At 36.7% G+C, this 19671-nt stretch overlaps 1 protein-coding gene across 1 annotated transcript; it reads left to right on the top strand.

Annotated features, from left to right (window-relative positions):
* Position 1: 1 nt before the first annotated feature.
* On the top strand, positions 2–19012 carry AKAP11 (A-kinase anchoring protein 11; the record flags this gene model as incomplete). The annotated part of the gene is made up of 6 exons (XM_060129570.1): positions 2–912; positions 2914–3069; positions 6154–6237; positions 7019–7065; positions 9648–9808; positions 18050–19012. Coding segments are annotated over 6 exons (1500 nt in total), but the record flags the coding sequence as incomplete, so codon positions are not given.
* Between the last annotated feature and the right edge of the window lie 659 nt (positions 19013–19671).

Here is a 19671-nt window from a genome sequence, read left to right as displayed (position 1 = left end):
GGTGAAAACCAATGATGAACTGTTACTCTTCTTAAGTAAAGAACACCAGCAAGGAGTAGATAAAAAAAGACAAAGTAAAATAAGTGGAGGTTACCTTCATAAAAACCCAACTTGTGAATGGACACGGGATACATGCAGAAATGAGTGCTTGGAACTGTATAGTTTTTCAGCCTCTCTCGCTCACAACATTACAAGAGATGTTAAAAGAGAGCTGACGGCATCTACAGTTGGTTTGCCAAAATCCTTAACAGATTCTTGCCTTTATGAAAAAAATGGATGCGACGAAGATGGCGAGTCTCACTTCGAGCCAGAATTTCCCGCGTCTCTTCAGCCTTCCTCACAAAATCGCAGATTTTCCTGCAGTACCGGCAGCTTGAGTGGGTGTGGTTATGGAGAGACTGTTGTTCCAGCTGTAGAACAGTACGCTAGCAAAGTAGTGGATGACGCTTTAGAGCTGAGTTCAGGATCTGCAGTCTTCCACGTGTCTGAGACCACAAAAGCGGCCGATAGGGTCACTTATGCAGAAAAGTTGTCACCTCTGGTAAGTCAGACTTGCAGGTATTGTGACGGGAAAGAGCTCCATGACTGCACTGGAAATTCATGTCCACACTTTCCCAGACCAGATTCACTTGCTGGTAGTAAGCCAGTTTCTAATTCAAAATTTAGCAACATCTACCAGAAATCTAGGGTTTTTCGTCTCGACGTCCCTCAAATTCACATTGATCTTGATAAGAAGACAGTGCTTGCTGAGAAGATAGTTGCGGAAGCGATTGAAAAGGCAGAGAGAGAGCTGAGCAGTACCAGTTTGGCAGCTGAGAGTGGGATCGGACAGGACGGTGTCATCTTTGCTGAAAGCCTCACTACTGAGATAATGACGTCGGCGATGAGGAATGTTGGTCAGGCCGTTAGCAGGTAAGTTTCCGATTTCTTTCGGGTCTTGAAATGAAGGGAAAAGTTAACTTGATCATTTGTGTCTTAGGTCCTGTTCAGCAAGATATGATTATTTTTAATCCTAAATTAACAAAAAATATTCCCTATTACACTTGTGTATTGTTTTATAGCCGGCCTGTTACTTTCATAGACACTGTCTCATTATCCCACAACAGCCCTTTGAGGGAAGGAAGGTATGAACCGTTTACTGAGCTGGAAGGTGTGGCTTAGCGTGGATAATCACCTTGTGCCCAAGTTTACAAAGCTGTGAAGTAGGTAAAGCTGAATCAGAGAATCAGCTGGAGAATTTTGTACAGCAAATATTGAGTATCACCATGTTAATGTACTACTGTGAGATTAAATTTTTATTTCTGTTCACAAAGGTAAGTTTTCTTAAAAAGAGTGCTCTGAAGAAAGCAAAAATTCTCCAGATACTTCCACCCCTGCCATCACTCCCACCATCTAAGGGGACAGTTCTTTCTGATGGTCCTGCAGTGTTCTGCATTTCAGTAACCGTGTCTTGTGCTCAGCGATACTAACGCCTTAGTTAAAATATTCACTTTTAACCTTCTTTCTCCCTGGGAAAACATCAGGACCATCTTGTGTTATTAGTTTGTAGGATTATTTTTGTTAGTCTCACAGAAAGAGAACATTTCTTGAGGAGGAATTTAATTAAGCCACACGATAATGCCGGATATTTTAGTAGCTTCTGTCAAAGCCATGACAAGCACTGCCTCTTTTCTTGGTCATCTTAAAATAGGGAGATGCAGGGAGTTAGTGCTGGGGGTGGCAGTGGGCAGCAGCCGGTGGGGTGCGGTGCAGTTTTCAGTAGGTAGCAGGGAAGCTGCTCTGACATAGTAACATTTGAGCAAAGAGCCAAAGGTGGAGAGAGAATAAGGTAAGTGGGAATCAGGCGGAACAGGGTTCCAGGCAAAGGAATGGGACTGTGCATGTTGGGGAAGCAGCAGAGAAGCTTGTGTGGCTAAAGCAAGGGAGCCAGGGAGAGTAGGAGACCAGTGGAGGTTATGAGAGGTTGTCACACCTGATGTGTGTTATAGGGATTTGGACCCTTATTTTGATTGATGAGAAGCCACTAGAAGATTTTGACCAGAAGACCAGCATTTTCCCTCTTCATGTTTAAAAATGTGGGGCAAGATAGGGGTATGGGGTTAAGAGATACCAACTACTATGTGTAAAATAAGCAACAGGGATAAATTGTACAGCACAGGGAAACAAATATAGCCATTATTTTGTAAAAGCTTTCAACGGAGTGTAATCTATAAAAATATTGAATCACTGTGTTGTACACCTGAAACTAATTTAATATTGTAAATCAACTAGACTTCAATAAAAAATTAAAATATCACTTTAAACTGTTACTCCAGAATAAAATGCAGAAGGGACAAATACAGTAATTGAACAGTGACTGACATTCCTTGTGAAGATGGGCTAAAAATAGAAATGTCTTTTCATTGAGAAAAAATGAGAGAGGTTATGATCCAAGCTCAAAATCTTGAAGAGATTTGGCTAGTTTGATTATAGGCTTGACAGTACTAGAATTTCTTGGACTGCTTTTTTTTGTTCTTAAGCCAGAAAAGGGGTAATTTTTGGTACAAATAAAATACTGTCTTACAAAAACTTAGGAACTTGTGCTCCTTCATAGAGGTCCCAGTTGAAAATATGAACTGCTTTAAAGAGAATTTAAATAAATGGTGTGCTTGGGATGGATCCATAATAGATGAACAAGGTGAGTTAGGGATGTTGTGTAGGTGCCTCAGCTAACTTTGAAGTTAGTATGCTCTCCTGCCGAGTGTCTTTATTAGCAGACACAAACCAAGGGTTAGATGGACCACTGGTCTAACTCCTGAATATCACTTCTTGTTTTTGTCATCTTTATCATCAAATGGATAGTCCTATAATTCAGAATCTGATGCTTTTGGACTTTCTTTCTTTCTTCCTTACTTTTTTTTTTTTTTTTTCCAGTCCAAAAGAAATAGAAGACTTTCGGTCAACTGAGTCTTTTGGTAGCCAGCAGATGAATCTCAGTATTGGTGATGACAGCACTGGTAGCTGGTCCAATTTAAGTTTTGAAGATGAACACCAGGATGAAAGCAGTAGTTTTCATCATCTAAGTGAAAGGTGACTATGATTTTGCATGTAATTACGTAGTTCAGGTACTCAGACCTCAGAAGTAAGCTATAAATTGACATTGAGTTTGATTTTAAAATTCTGAATTTGAAAATCTGTTATTTTCAAAGTGTATTTTATTGCTGACAATATATTTCTAATGGTTTTGACATTTATTAAATACAATAACTAGCTGAGCTAATTTTCTTTGAATGTGCCAGTAGTTGATTTGAAAAATACTTCATACATTTGATTCTATACCCTTTAAGCTTTACTTGGACTTCTCATGAATTTTTGAGGAAAAAATTTTCTTTCTCACTTTAAAGAGGGTACTTTTTTTTTTTTCGCTAAAGGATAGGAAAAAGAATAGTTATCTGTAAAAGGCATCGAAATGGCCCTGTAATTTTCTTGACATGAAAGTAGTATCTTTTTGGGGGAAGGATTCCTTACTTGTCCTTTCAGGAACACTGTAACTTGAGCAATTTATACTTGAATGACTGAAAATACATAAACCCATTATAAAAACATGGTTTTGTACAATAAAAGTCACTTCATATATCGTTTTCTCAGTTAACTTTGTTCATTAAAATAGTTTTGGAATATTTTATTAATTATAACAGTTGTTTCTTATATTCGTAACTCTGTAAAGGCCTAAATGGCTTTTCACCTGTTAGAACAGCAGAGAAGCTGCTTAACTCTGTTAAGGCCTAAACGGCTTTTCACCTGTTAGAACACATCATCTCAGAGTATTTTGTTTGATGCTTGGATTAATCAGTAAGTATTAATATTTTTATAAAGTATCTATTTTGTCTTAATTTCTTAAAATGTGACGTAAACCACCAGTATTTTACAAAATCTAAATCCAAAAAGGCAGTCTTTAAAACTGGTAGCAGGAAGTGGGGGTAATATCACAGATCATCATTTGGCCCTTCCCATAACTTTAGAGTAGAATATTAAACACTTAAATTCTTCTCTCATCTTTGAGAAGCAGGCTTCTAGAATTTCAGTTGGGGGTTAACATTGTTGCTTACAGAATCCTGGTGTTAAAGTGGGAGAACAAGGGTTAGAGGCTAGTGGCATTAAGAGGACTGTAGCTGGTTGAATGACTTGATATGGAATGTTATCTAATTTGATGAAAAGAGGGAGGCGCCTACCAAGGTCTGTCCTTGGTTCTTCCCCTTCAGCATTATTTTATTAGTGGTGTAGAGCACTTAGTATTTGTGAGTGACTCAAAACAAAGATGAAAAGGTAATCCCATTAACAGAACCAAGGTTCAAAAAGACCAAATCAGGCTGAGGCTAAACTAATAATGTTTAACCTAGGTAAATGCATTTAGGTTCAGAAAATTAATTATTTGAATTCAGGATGGGGAAAACCTGACTTGATAGCCTTTTGTCAGAAAAACACCTGTGGTTTTAACTGACTATAGAATTAATAAGAACTAATGATGCTGTGTGGCCTTAAGGTTCAGGCACAAAGAAAAACTTAGTGGGGCTCATCCAGGGTTGGTGGTGTGCTTGCCTCCCAGAGATTAAGATTCCCTGGGTCATTGGAGGGTCCCAAGATTCTGTAGGCTTGATAAATCCCTCAGAGTATTTTAAAGCAAGTGATTTAGAGACCGCACTTAAGATTCAGAGACCACACTTAAGATACATGGCTTTAGTGTGGAAATGGGTAAGAATTTTAATTTTGTAATTTTTTCCTGTGCTTAGATAATCATTCTATTGATAGAAGTAAATATGGTGTTTGAGATCATTAATTTTCTCTTTCTCTTCGGCTCACAGCTGTCTATCCATTCTGTATTTCCATATTTTCTCATTTTTGGTTTGTCTGGGAACAGACTACATGGGCAAAAACTCTGGTTGGTTTAATGGTTTTATAATAGATCTATATTTGTTGGAACATAATGTCGAAAAGACACTGATCAGTTTTAACTTTTATTCTGTAATGCATTATGGTTTGTGACAATGTGATAGTGCTAGAGTTAATATGGATATGTTAATTATTGAGATGGCCTGGAAGGTATTTAGAACTTTTAAATCGTCATTCCCTTTTTTGGTAACCTTGTCAACATTTACTGATGCATGAAAGATGATTTTATGTTAATTCATTTTTAGAACCAAAATTTTGGTTTGTGTGACTATTAATTTTTATAATTGTCTAGCCTCATATGGGAAAATATAGCTGCTTATCACTGCAAACTAATGTGTGCTTACTAATTATTTTAATGATTAGAATTTTTTTAAATTGCATGTTTAGATTTTAGTCTGAAAAACTGAATTTAGTTTTGTTTCTGAACGCAGTTGCTTTTTGTGTTGTAGCGCTTTGCCGCACTTGTAGAATGTAGTTGCTTTCTTCTTTTGATTAGGCAGCGTGAGAAGGTATCTGTGTGGCGTCAGTGACTGGCTGATCAGACAGGTGTAATGCTTGATTAGACCTTGGTTATTCAAAATTCTGAAGAAAATGTATATTATTTGCCACCTACTGAATTATACATAATTAATGAAATGAAGGTAATTGACATAATAAGAATATTTTAAAATCAGAAGACAGCTTTTCTCCCAGTAGTTAGAAAAGGTCTATTTGGGACTGTGTTTTGGTGTCTGCCATCCCATGCCTTTCCCCATCCTCCACCACCACCCTGGCCCATCACTGTTTGCACTATCTAAAGACTTGAGAGAATGTTAACCTGTGGTTTTTATGTTTTTAAACTTTATCCAAACTGAAGAGCATTGGCTTTCTACAAATTATATCCTAAGCTTTGCCATAGACAGTAATTTCATTGTGAAACTTCTTAGTTCACGCATTCATTTACTGTCCTAAAAGTCATTGTCTTAATCTGTAAAATAAATACACATTGAGAATAATTTTCGTGAACTTTTGAGGACAAGTAAGAAAACTCCCAAATCTCTGAAGCTGTCAAATACCTTGTACAGTAGCAGCGATGGTCTTTACGTAACTGCACAGATGCTGCACCCACTGTGGCAGCTTCAGAACATCCGCTGTTACCACTGACGCATGCTGTTCCAAGGAAAACCAGGGTCGTCTTTACCATTCATTTGCTAGTTCAGCTGTGTTCTTTTCTTCCTCTGGCAGTAATGGTAACAGCAGTAGCTGGAGCAGTCTTGCTTTAGAAGGAGATTTGTATGAGGACAATTTATCCTTTCCAACATCAGACAGGTTGGTCCAGTCCAGAAACCTAAACACTGATGAGTCTTTCACCACTAATGCATGAAGTCATATTCTTTAAAAAGTGTGGGTTACAGTGCCAATGTGTATCAACCTGCTTTTCTCCTATATTTTGACATGATTCTGCTTGATAAATTTACATCTAATGAAAAAATTCAACTATGCTAAGATGTGACTGACATCTAATTGCAAAATGTGTTAATTCTATGCATGTGTTGCACTGCTTGCTATTTTTCATTCTACCAATTACTGTTTCATTAAAAAGAGCTTGCTTCCTACAGGATTTCTGTTGTTTTGTTTTGGTTTTTTGTTTTTGTTTTATTTATAAGAGAGGTATAGAAAAAAATGATTTTTTACTGTGTTAAAAAAAATACAAATGGCATCAGCAGAAGCATTAATAAATAATTATTCATGACATTCTGCAATATTCAGATGCTGTGTTATCTAAAACCAAATTAGAATATTTGGCTTTAAATTATTTTAAATTAAATTTTATTATGTAATTACTTGACGCTGTATAGATATCATGGTCAGGTAGAACTTCTCAGTTATTGATAACTTACCTTTAGGCATCATTTGCAATTGAGATTTTAACATGAAATGGTGTGAGAAGCAAAGCTTCCTTTTTATCGTCATTTCTCCCCTTTTTAAATATCATATGTCATATTGTATCATTCATTTTTTTACCACGTTTTAAGAATTTGCTTTAGTACCATTATTAATTAAAGCTTTTTTTTTCTTTTTAACTGCTTCTGCTACTTCATTCGATAAGTGATGGGCCAGATGATAAAGATGAAGAGCATGAGGATGATGTAGAAGGTAACTAACTGACAATTTTTTTTTTCAAGTTTTTTGCATGTTTTTTTATAAGGTTCTTTAGAAAAGTCTTTAATGTTTGTGTTTGTACGTTTTCATCAGAGAGGCGCTGGGTTGTTACAAATCAGGGTTTTTACATTACAAACCAGGGTATTCTTTTTTGTTTTGTTTTGTTTAAATTCATTGATTTATTTGCTATAAGATTTTACTAGACTTGGAATATTAAGCAATACAGACATACAAAAATAAAAGACATTTATAATAACCTATATGAAGTCAGATTAAATGGGAAATACTAACTGAAGACTTCTAATAATAACTGAGAAAAAATCATTTTACATTTCACAATGGTATTTTTCCCGTTCCCTTTTGGTTATTAATGTCTTTTGAGATCCCTTCAATACAATATTATTCATTTAAACTATTCAATGTAACTTGAAATAATATTTGTTGGAACAAACTTTGATTTATTTTTAAATTGTTTTCCATTAAAATTACAAAAATTTGTAACTAGAGTAGACCCAAGAGAAGTTCTTGTCCAAATTTCTTATTGTACAGATAATAAAATAAAGGAATTGAAAGATGAAGAAATATTCCAAACCAAGGTATTCTTGACTAATCTAACCAGTGTCAGATCCTTTGCTGCGCAGTTTGTGTTATTTGATTGCTAAACTAAGGAAGTACTCATCAGTGTAAAGACCGAACTACTTTAAAAGAATTATTCAATTATTTGAGAGAGAAATTCATGATAATCTCTTCATATAATTATCTTTTTCACAATATAAAATTCTTACATTATGAGATATAATTTATTATATCACATGTCAGTTTGTTTTGCTGTCAACCTTACATAAATCAAGAAGTAAAAATAAAAAAGATATTTTAAAATCGATTCTTCCTTCCCTCAATTCCAGTCTTACACTCACACATATATTTGAAGAAAATATTCGTTTCTTCCTTTGATGAACATGGTTCCAAAGATATAAATACTAGATACCATTGGTCACAGGCTGTTCAGTATTTTTTTTGTAACTAGGAATAAACTGGGAGGTTAATTATATGTAGATATGTCATTACTCAGCTTTAGAGATTATAGTCATCTCTCATTATATAGAAAATTGTAGCTAACTTTCAAATTTGTTAAATTAGAAATTGGTAAATTAGATGGATTGATGTATATTTATAAGTGATTCAAAATGATGGAAATCCTCAGGCAACAAACTTCATTTTTTTGGTTATTGTTTGTAATTGCAGGATGTCAGTTCTTTCACTTTTCGCTAGGGTTGAGTAACCTCTCCAAAGACAAGTCACTCTTAGGCCAGGCAACCAGGAACCCTGAACTGAGAAGTCCAGTGGTACAGAAAACACTTCAACCCCATGACCTCTGCAGAATTTACGAATGGCCCAAAGACTGTGTCTGGTACCGTCGTCTACCAGACCCATTTTTGACTGAAAGTCAGAGGGGAGAGAGGAGGGAAATGATAATACATTTATGCTAAGAGAATAGTGTGGACCAATTTTTTTTAAATGAAAAGTTTTAGGGGTCAATACGAATCCTAAAAATGATTGGTAGTGGTCTAGAATGCCCTGCAAACTGTAAAAAAAAAGAATCAGGGACATTCACCAACAAATGTCCATTACTGTTGCAAATTGGTGCCATGTCTGCCAGCATGCCCCGCTGCTGGCCTCTTGTGTGGGAGGCCCACCACTAAGCAGCAGTGTTAAACACACGATACTGGTCCACGGGCATTAGTTTTATAGTCAACAGGGATTCACCTTCTTTATGTTGAAATCATAATTTTCATTAAAAAATAAACTTGAGAACAGTGTCTTACTTATAATAGGGGTGTATCAGAAAATTCCCTGGTTTAGCTTTTGGGAGGTAAGTGGTTGCATATGACTTTTTTTTTTTTTTTTTCGTATTTTGCCTAAAGAGTGAAGTGATTAAGAGCGTGGAGCCAGACCGCCTGTGTTTATTTCCTGGCTCAGCCATTTCTGGCTGTGAGACTCTGGATCTCTCTCTGCCTCAGATTCCTCACCTGTAAAATGAGATGATAGCAGTTCCCTCCTCACAGGGTGCTTGTGAGGATTAAAGGAGTTTGTATACGTAAAGAGATTAAAACAATACTTAGGATGTAATATGTGCAATACAGGTGTTCACTGCTGCTGCTATTTCTCTTAGTTCAGAAAGCTTTCTTAAAGTCCATTTAATATATTTATTTGAGGTTTTTATTTATATTTTGATTGTAGCATTTTAGTTTTTTTTTTTTCAGCTTTACCTATAGATTATATTTTGACACAAATTATGGTATTCGTGAATTGGCTCTTGAATTCAATACCTCAGAATAGAGTTTTGCATTTGTGCTGTCACAAATGATCAAGGCTGTTCCTTTGTTTTAGCATTATTTTGCATTTTCAAAGTAATGCTTTAGTTGATGTTATGGTACAATTAAGAAAAGATTAATTTTTTTCCAGAATTCCTTGGAATCTTAATAAATGGAAAATGCTTATATGTCCTTGGAAAGCAGAGCACTGAGAGTTGAATTGATGAGTTTCACTTCATATCATTTCAATTTAAATATTAGGTTCAGAGCAAGATGGAAATACTCTGCTAATTACGAATGTTGACACGGAGCCATGCACAGTAGACCCCCAGCTAAGGATTATTCTTCAGTGGCTCGTTGCCTCTGAGGCCGAAGTTGCAGAACTTTATTTTCATGACTCTGCAAAGAAGGAGTTTATACAAGTAAGTACCTACATTATAGGGTGGTTGTGAGGACATGGTATATGATGTTCTGTGTCACATGGTTGATAGAAAGTGGGTAAATGCTCAGGTAATAGAGTCCAGTGGTTGGGCTCAGTATCAGCTCTGCCACTCTCTAGCAGTGTAACCTTGGGTAAGTTCACCAGTCTCCGTTTCTTTATCTGTACCGTGGAAGTGAGTATAGAATTTACCTTGCAGAGGTTTGTGAGGATTAAGTATAATACTGTAAAAAAAAAAATGCTTAATCTACTGCCTGGCACATCCAAAATTTTCAGTTAGGTGCCTTTAATAAGCATTTCATGAGTTTCCTGTCTTATCAATTGGATGGACCTATGACTTCAGGTCAAATGCACTGGAAATAAGGAAATCAATCATAAAGAACTTGGGGGAAATAAGAGATTTACAAAATTATAGTTATTTCTGGGCAAGTGATAGTGTTTGTGGAAATAAACCATGGAAAGGGTGAGTCATATGACTTATGGTCTTAACACTCTGTAATGCTTGGGTCACTGATGTAGAACTGAATGAATCAATCCATATTAGAAATAGGGTCTTACTGGCAGCAGAAGTTCTGGGAAGTACTCCTTGGTGTGAGCCCTCCCAGAGACCACCATTAGCCCCACCAAAGAGCCCGAGTAAGCTCCAGTGTTGGGTCGACTCAGGCCAAACAACCAACAGGGAGGGAACCCAGCCCCACCCATCAGCAGACAAGAAGATTAAAGTTTTACTGAGCTCTGCCCACCAGAGCAACAGCCAACTCTACCCACCACCAGTCCCTCCCATCAGGAAACTTGCACAAGCCTCTTAGATAGCCTCATCCACCAGAGCGCAGACAGCAGAAGAACTACAGTCCTGCGGCCTGTGGAACAAAAACCACATTCACAGAAAGATAGACAAGATGAAAAGGCAGAGGGCTATGTACCAGATGAAGGAACAAGATAAAACCCCAGAAAAACAACTAAATGAAGTGGAGATAGGCAACCTTCCAGAAAAAGAATTCAGAATAATGATAGTGAAGATGATCCAGGACCTCAGAAAAAGAATGGAGGCAAAGATCGAGGAGATGCAAGAAATGTTTAACAAAGATCGAGAAGAATTAAAGAACAAACAAACAGAGATGAACAATACAATAACTGAAGTGAAAACTAACACTAGAAGGAATCAATAGCAGAATAACTGAGGCAGAAGAACAGGTAAGTGACCTGGAAGACAGAATGATGGAATTCACTGCTGCGGAGCAGAATAAAGAAAAAAGAATGAAAATAAATGAAGACAGCCTAAGAGACCTCTGGGACAACATTAAATGCAACAAGATTCACATTATAGGGGTCCCAGAAGGAGAAGAGAGAGAGAAAGGACCCGAGAAAATATTTGAAGAGATTATAGTCAAAAACTTCCCTAAGATGGGAAAGGAAATAGCCACCCAAGTCCAGGAAATGCAGAGAATCCCACACAGGATAAACCCAAGGAGAAACACACCAAGACACATAGTCATCAAATTGGCAAAAATTAAAGAAAAATTACTGAACGCAGCAAGGGAAAAATGACAAATAACATACAAGGGAACTCCCATAAGCTTAACAGCTGATTTCTCAGCAGAAACTCTGCAAGCCAGAAGGGAGTGGCATGATATACTTAAAAGTGATGAAAGGGAAGAACCTACAACCAAGATTACTCTACCCAGCAAGGATCTCATTCAGATTTGAAGGAGAAATTAAAAGCTTTACAGACAAGCAAAAGCTAAGAGAATTCAACACCACGAAACCAGCTCTACAACAAATGCTAAAGGAACTTCTGTAAGTGGGAAACACAAGAGAAGAAAACAAACCCAAAACAATTAAGAAAATGGTAATAGGAGCATACATATCGATAATTACCTTAAACCTGAATGGATTAAGTGCTCTACCCAAAAGACACAGGCTCGCTGAATGGATACAAAAACAAGACCCATATATGTGCTGTCTACAAGAGACCCACTTCAGACCTAGGGACACATACAGACTAAAAGTGCGGGGATGGAAAAAGATATTCCATGCAGATGGAAATCAAAAGAAAGCTGGAGTAGCAATACTCATATCAGATAAAATAGACTTTAAAATAAAGAATGTTACAAGAGACAAGGAAGGACAGGACACTATGTAATGATCAAGGGATCAATCCAAGAAGAAGATATAACACTTATAAATATATATGCACCCAACATAGGGGCACCTCAATACATAAGGCAGCTGCTAACAGCTCTAAAAGAGGAAATTGACAGTAACACAATAATAGTGGGGGACTTTAACACCTCACTTACACCAATGGACAGATCATCCAAACAGAAAATTAATAAGGAAACACAAGCTTTAAATGACACAATAGACCAGATTTAATTGATATTTATAGGACATTCCATCCAAAAACAGCAGATTACACTTTTTTCTCAAATGCGCACAGAACATTCTCCAGGATAGATCACATCTTGGGTCACAAATCAAGCCTCAGTAAATTTAAGAAAATTGAAAGCATATCAAGCATCTTTTCTGACCACAATGCTATGAGATTAGAAATCAATTACAGGGAAAAAAACTGTAAAAAACACAAACACATGGAGGCTAAACAATATGTTACTAAATAACCAAGAAATCACTGAAGAAATCAAAGAGGAAATCAAAAAATACCTGGAGACAAATGACAATGAAAACATGATGATCCAAAACCTATGGGATGCAGCAAAAGCAGTTCTAAGAGGGAAGTTTATAGCTATACAAGCCTACTTCACAAAACAAGAAAAATCTCAAATAAACAATCTAACGTTTCACCCAAAGGAACTAGAGAAAGAAGAACAAACAAAACCCAAAGGTAGCAGAAGGAAAGAACTCATAAAGATCAGAGCAGAAATAAATGAAATAGAAACAAAGAAAATAGTAGCAAAGATCAGTAAAACTAAAAGCTGGTTCTTTGAGAAGATAGACAAAATTGATACGCCATTAGCCAGACTCATCAAGAAAAACAGGGAGAGAACTCAATAAAATTAGAAACGAAAAAGGAGAAGTTACAACAGACACCGCAGAAATACAAAGCATCCTAAGAGACCGCTACAAGCAACTCTATGCCAATAACATGGACAACCATGAAGAAATGGACAAATTCTTAGAAAGGTATAACCTTCTAAGACTGAACCAGGAAGAACTAGAAAATATGAATAAACCAATCACAAGTAATGAAATTGAAACTGTGATTAAAAATCTTCCAACAAACAAAAGTGCAGGACCTGAAGGCTTCACAGGTGAATTCTATCAAACATTTAGAGAAGAGCTAATACCGATCCTTCTCAAACTCGTCCAAAATACAGCAGAGGGATGAACACTCCCAAACTCATTCTATGAGGCCACCATCACCCCGATACCAAAACCAGACACAGCTACTACAAAAAAAGAAAATTGCAGACCAATATCATTGATGAATAGAGATGCAAAAATCCTCAACAAAATACTAGCGAACAGAATCCAACAATACATTAAAAGGATCATACACCATGATCAAGTGGGATTTATCCCAGGGATGCAAGGATTCTTCAATATATGCAAATCAGTCAATGTGATACACCATATTAACAAATTGAAGAATAAAAACCATATCATCATCTCAATGCAGATGCAGAAAAAGTTTTTGACAAAATTCAACACCCATTTATGATAAAAACTCTCCAGAAAGTGGGCATAGAGGGAACCTACTTCAACATAATAAAGGCCATATATGACAAACCCACAGCAAACATCATTCTCAATGGTGAAAAACTGAAAGCATTTCCTCTAAGATCAGGAACAAGACAAGGATGTCCACTCTCACCACTCTTATTCAACATACTTTTGGAAGTCCTAGCCACGGCAATCAGGGAAGAAAAAAGGAATACAGATCGGAAAAGAAGAAGTAAAACTGTCACTGGTTGCAGATGATGTGACACTATACATAGAGAATCCTAAACGTGCCACCAGAAAATTAGAGCTAATCAATGAATTTGGTAGAGTTGCAAGATACAAAATTAATGGACAGAAATCTCTTGCATTCCTATATACTGATGATGAAAAATCTGAAAGAGAAATTAAGGAAACATTTTCATTTACCATTGCAAGACAATAAAATGCCTAGGAATAAACCTACCGAGGGATATAAGAGACCTGTATGCCGAAAACTATAAGACACTGATGAAAGAAAGATGATACCAACAGATGGAGAGATATACCATGTTCTTGGATTGGAAGAATCAATATTTTGAAAATGACTGTACTAACCAAAGCAATCTACAGATTCAATGCAATCCCTATCAAATTACCAATGGTATTTTTTACAGAATTAGAACAACAAATCTTAAAGTTTGTTTGGAGACACAAAAGACCCTGAATAGCCAAAGCAGTCTTGAGGGAAAAAAATGGAGCTGGAGGAATCAGACTCCCTGACTTCAGACTATACTACAAAGCTACAGTAATCAAGACAATATGGTACTGGCCCCAAAACAGAAATGTAGATCAACGGAACAGGATAGAAAGCCCAGAGATAAACCCACGCACCTATGGTCAACTAATCTATGACAGAGGAGGCAAAGATATACAATGGAGAAAAGACAGTCTCTTCAATAAGTGATGCTGGGAAAACTGGACAGCTCCATGTAAAAGAATGAAATTAGAACAATCCCTAACACCATACACAAAAATAAACTCAAAATGGATTAGAGACCTAAATGTGAGACTGGGCACTCTAAAACTCTTAGAGGAAAACATAGGAAGAACACTCTTTGACATAAATCACAGCAAGATCCCTTTTGACCCACCTCCTAGAGAAAAGGAAATAAAAACAAAAATAAACAAATGGGACCTAATGAAACTTAAAAGCTTTTGCACAGCAAAGGAAACCATAAACAAGACGAAAAGACAACCCTCAGCATGGGAGAAAATATTTGCAAACGAATCAACGGACAAAGGATTAACCTCCAAAATATATAAACAGCTCATTCAGCTCAATATTAAAAAGACAAACAACCGAATCCAAAAATGGGCAGAAGACCTAAATAGACATTTCTCCAAAGCAGACATACAGATGGCCAAGAAGCACATGAAAAGCTGCTCAGCATCACTAATTATTGGAGAAATGCAAATCAAAACTACAATGAGGTGTCACCTCACACCAGTTAGAATAGGCAGCATCAGAAAATCTACAAACAACAAATGCTGGAGAGGGTCTGGAGAAAAGGGAACCCTCTTGCACTGTTGGTGGGAATGTAAATTGATACAGCCACTGTGGAGAATAGTATGGAGGTTCCTTAAAGAACTAAAAATAGTATTACCATACGACCCAGCAATCCCACTACTGGGCACATACCCAGAGAAAACCATAATTCGGAAAGACACATGCACCCCGTTGTTCATTGTAGCACTATTTACAATAGCCAGGTCATGGAAGCAACCTAAATGCCCATCGACAGACGAATGGATAAAGAAGATGTGGTACATGTATAGAATGGAATATTACTCAGCCATGAAAAGGAACGAAATCGGGTCATTTGTAGTGACGTGGATGGATCTAGAGACCGTCCTACAAAGTCAAGTAAGTCAGAAAGAGAAAAACAAATATCCTATATTAACGCATATATGCAGAACCTAGAAAATGGTACAGATGAACCGGTTTACAGAGCAGAAATTGAGACACAGATGTAGAGAACAAATGTGTGGACACCAAGCAGGGAAAGCGGTGGGGGTGGGGGTGGGGGTGGTGGTGGTGGGATGAATTGGGAGATTGGGATTGATATGTATACACTGATGTGTGTAAAATTGATGGCTAATAAGAAAATTAATTTTTTTAAAAATAAGCATTTCATGTATTCATATGAAAAGATAGAGTTATTCTTTGTATTTAATTGCTTCATAATTGTGCCTAGTAATTTGTGTGTCTCTTCTGTTAATCCAGTTTCATTAGTATGAGAAGCTGGCATAAGCAAAAGCCAATAAACGTTTAAACGTTTAATAAGGGACAGTAGTTTACTTTGAGCATTTAATAGGGTTCTAATAATGGAACATTCAGGTTAGTTGCACTAATAGGATATTTTTATTGATAACTTACTGTGTGCCAAGTACCTTACTTTTTTATATAAATTTATTTATTTATATACTTATTTATTTTTGGCTGTGTTGGGTCTTTGTTGCTGCGCACGGGCTTTCTCTAGTTGCAGCGAGCGGGGGCTACTCTTTGTTGCGGTGCGCAGGCTTCTTGTTGCGGAGCATGGGTTCTAGGCACGTGGGCTCAGTAGTTGTGGCTCACGGGCTCTAGAGCACAGGCTCAGTAGTTGAGGCATATGGGCTTAGTTGTTCCACGGCATGTGGGATCTTCCCAGACCAGGGATCGAACCCATGTCCCCTGCATTGGCAGGTAGATTCTTAATCAGTGTGCCACCAGGGAAGTCCCCAACTACCTTATCAGTCAAGATTTTTAGTTTACAGTCTTAAGGTTTTTGTCCAAGAATTTTCCTGATCAGAACTTTGGTTTAATCTTACTATGTAATATAGAGTAGTCCAAAGAATAACCAATGTAAGATGATCAATAACAACAAAAAAGGAAGAATCAAGTTACTTTTGATTCCTGGTTCAGAATTTACAAAGATACTGTTGAAAGAAGTATGTGAAAAAGATATTATGTAAAATCTTTTTTTTGTATTTTGTTGGCTTTATTTATACTTCTTGGATTTTTCTAGTGTAGATTTCTGTTTTGAGGCAGAAGGAGAAAATAAGACAGAAAGGGATGCTCAGGACGTGAATTGTCAAGGAGAAAGAATGGGCAGGGAAAGTATTAGAAGTGGCCTTAGGGAGGCAAACATTTTCAAACTGAGGGCTAAGGAAGTCCCTAGGCAGAGCTGAGTGTAATGGTGCTGGGGTAAGGGAACCTCATCCCCACGTAACCTAAGAAAACATTCTTGCAGTTCCTCAAAAAGTTAAACACAGCGTTATCATATGACCCAGCAATTCTACTCCCAGGTATATACCCAAGAGGAATGAAAACATATGTCCATGGCAGTGTTGTAATAGGCCAAAAGTGGAAATATCCTAAATGTCCATTAACTGATGAATGGATGAATAAAATGTGGACTGTCCACGCAGTGGAATGTTATCTGTCAATAAAAGGGAATGAAGTAGAGACATGCTGTACCATGGAGGAAACTTGAAATCATTATGCTAAATGAAAGAAGCCAGGTCACAGAAGACCATATATTTTATGATTCCATTAAAATGAAATGGCCAAAATAGGCAAGTCTTATCGACTGAAAGTAGATTAGTGATTGTCTAGAGTTGAGGGGGTTTGGAGGAGTGGGGAGTGATGATTAACAGGTAGGGCTTTTTTTTTGGTGTGATAAAAGTGTCCTAATATTGATTGTGATGATGTTGCATTCAACTCTGTGAATATAATGAAAACCATTGACTGGTATGTTTTAAATGAGTGATTGTACGGTATGTGAATTATATTGCAGTAAAGCTATTTTTAAAAAGGTTAAGCATATTTATATTACAAAAAATTAGTTTTTACAGAACTAAGTAGAAAAAAAGTGAGTGAAGACATGTTCTGATTGGTGGTGATAGTTTATTTAAACGTGCATTTATTTACTTAAAAAAATTGGGCTATAATTGATATATAACATCATATTAGTTTCAGGTGTACAACATGATTCGCTATTGGTATATATTGCAAAATGATCACCACAGTATTTAATGTTTATTTACTTTTTTTTTTTTTTTTGAAACATTAACATTTCTTAACTTAGAAAGCCATGTTTCTGTTGAGGCTAGAGTGCGTATTCCAGGGAAAAAAACACACTATGTGTTGTGGAAGGAAAATCCACATCCTTTTATTAAACTTGACATTGTCTTTATTATTTTATGTTCCTAATTGAGGGTATGGCAGATGTATTTAGTTAGGTTAAGAATTTCCTGTAGAAATGTAGCCTCTGTACGCCCACACAGAGGGCGTGTATCTGCTGGGTGAGGTTTGTGGGATTCTGGCTCCAACAATCCCAAAGTGTCATTCTGTGGAGGAGAGTACTTATAAAAGCCAGGAAGGAAAAATGTTTAATTTGTGTAAAGAGTGGTGGTTTAATTTGTGTAAAGACCTTGTTCCAACTGGGAAACAGTATTTTACTGCGAACGCCAGGATTCTTAGTTTTATCTGATGTTTGACTTAACCTTTCTTTCTTACTAGCTTTCAAGACGATTACAAGAAAAAGGCTGGAAAGTGGGAGACCTTCTGCAGGCTGTGCTTAAATACTATGAGGCGATGGAGAAGACGTCCAACGACGAGAGATCTGAGTCCCTGTTTGATTGGCTCTTGGAAAATGCATAGAACAAACTCCAAACCAGTATATTTTATTATTTGTTTTGAGAGAGGAAGGAACAGATAAAGATGCATAGGGTAAAATTTGAATAGTGAATATTAACATTTAAAGTGAATTGGGAGGAAGGTAAATATAGCTTTTTAAGTGCGTTGTGTCATCACATGGTATATATAGTTCAAACTTTTGTAATCTCTCAAATATTATCTTCGTTTATTCTTCTATACACATGTGTAGTGTGTTAAGACCCTAAGAACATGTATTTGAAGGCTTTCAGGGACATTCACTGACAGCATTCTTTTTGCATCCAAATAGTGCTGCTAGAATTTGCACTGAGGTGGCTGAGGGTGGGTGACAGGGATAGGGAGTTATATTTTGCTCCTTTGCAAGCAAATGGTATCCTGTTAATAACAAATCTCACATCAAAAAATAGCATCGAGGCTAATTTTTTTTCTGACATCTTTTGTCCTATATTTAAGGGTCAATTTTATTTTCATGGTTCACCTATTGGTAGCTTTTTGAATCCCCCAAGTTATTTAATTTCTTAGAAACATAAGTAGTTTAGGTTTCTATAAATATCATAAGTGGTAGTTTCCCCAGCCTTTCATCAAATGACATTATTTGCTAATGTTACCAGTTGTTCTGGCATGAAAGCAAGTGTGTGTGTGTGTGTGTGTGTGTGTGTGTGTGTGTGTGTGTTGTGTGCGCGCGCGTGCGTGTGCGTAAAGGAGAACTTTACCTTGCTAGTGGTTGGTACCCTCTTTTATTTTACTCTTGTTAGAAACCCACTGTTAACATTAAAAAGGTGCTTTAAAATAAAATGTCTATAAAGATTGTGCAGTAAGAATTTTTATTTCTTATTCACTCTTTTGGGTCCCCAACTTATCCTATAAATGAAAATAAAGGTGCAAAACATGTTGACATTTTAAAACTTAATGTGAATTTGGAAATGCATTTAGAAGCCCAATAATTATTTTCACTGTTGGGATTTTGGAAAAAAAACACCCCACTTTAGCAAAGATAAGCTTTTTCTAGAAAAAAATGGGACCCTCCCCTGAATCCCATCCCCAGTGAAGTGTATCTGCACTGTTTTGTAAAGTCCTCTGATGCAGTCTTTCTGGGCTCTACATTTTCTACTACTTGTCTTTAGTAACTGCGAGTTGACCTGCATGGAGGACCGGGATTGTGTTTTGTATGTGAGGGTATGTGTGTGTGAATTTTTGGTTCTTCCATTAGCAGATTTTGTAACCCTAGAGTAAATCATTTTTTTGTGGGAGGCTTTGGTTTTGCTCTGTTACATTTTCTTTTTTCTTCAGCACTGACTGTTCTGGAAGCTGCACAAAGTATAGAAGACATAGCACCCACCAGGGGACAAGGAATAAGGGCACTTACATTAATTTGAATTATAATTACAGTAGAGAAATTTTATTGCTTTTTAAGAAAAATACCAAAATCTATTTAAATATTTCAAGGTTACACTGTGTAAGCTTTG

This window comes from Lagenorhynchus albirostris, chromosome 18 (genome assembly GCF_949774975.1).
Source record: "Lagenorhynchus albirostris chromosome 18, mLagAlb1.1, whole genome shotgun sequence".
Classification (NCBI taxonomy): domain Eukaryota; kingdom Metazoa; phylum Chordata; class Mammalia; order Artiodactyla; family Delphinidae; genus Lagenorhynchus; species Lagenorhynchus albirostris.
The sequence above is the reverse complement of the archived record's forward strand: the minus strand, read 5'-3'. Positions and strand labels throughout refer to the sequence as shown.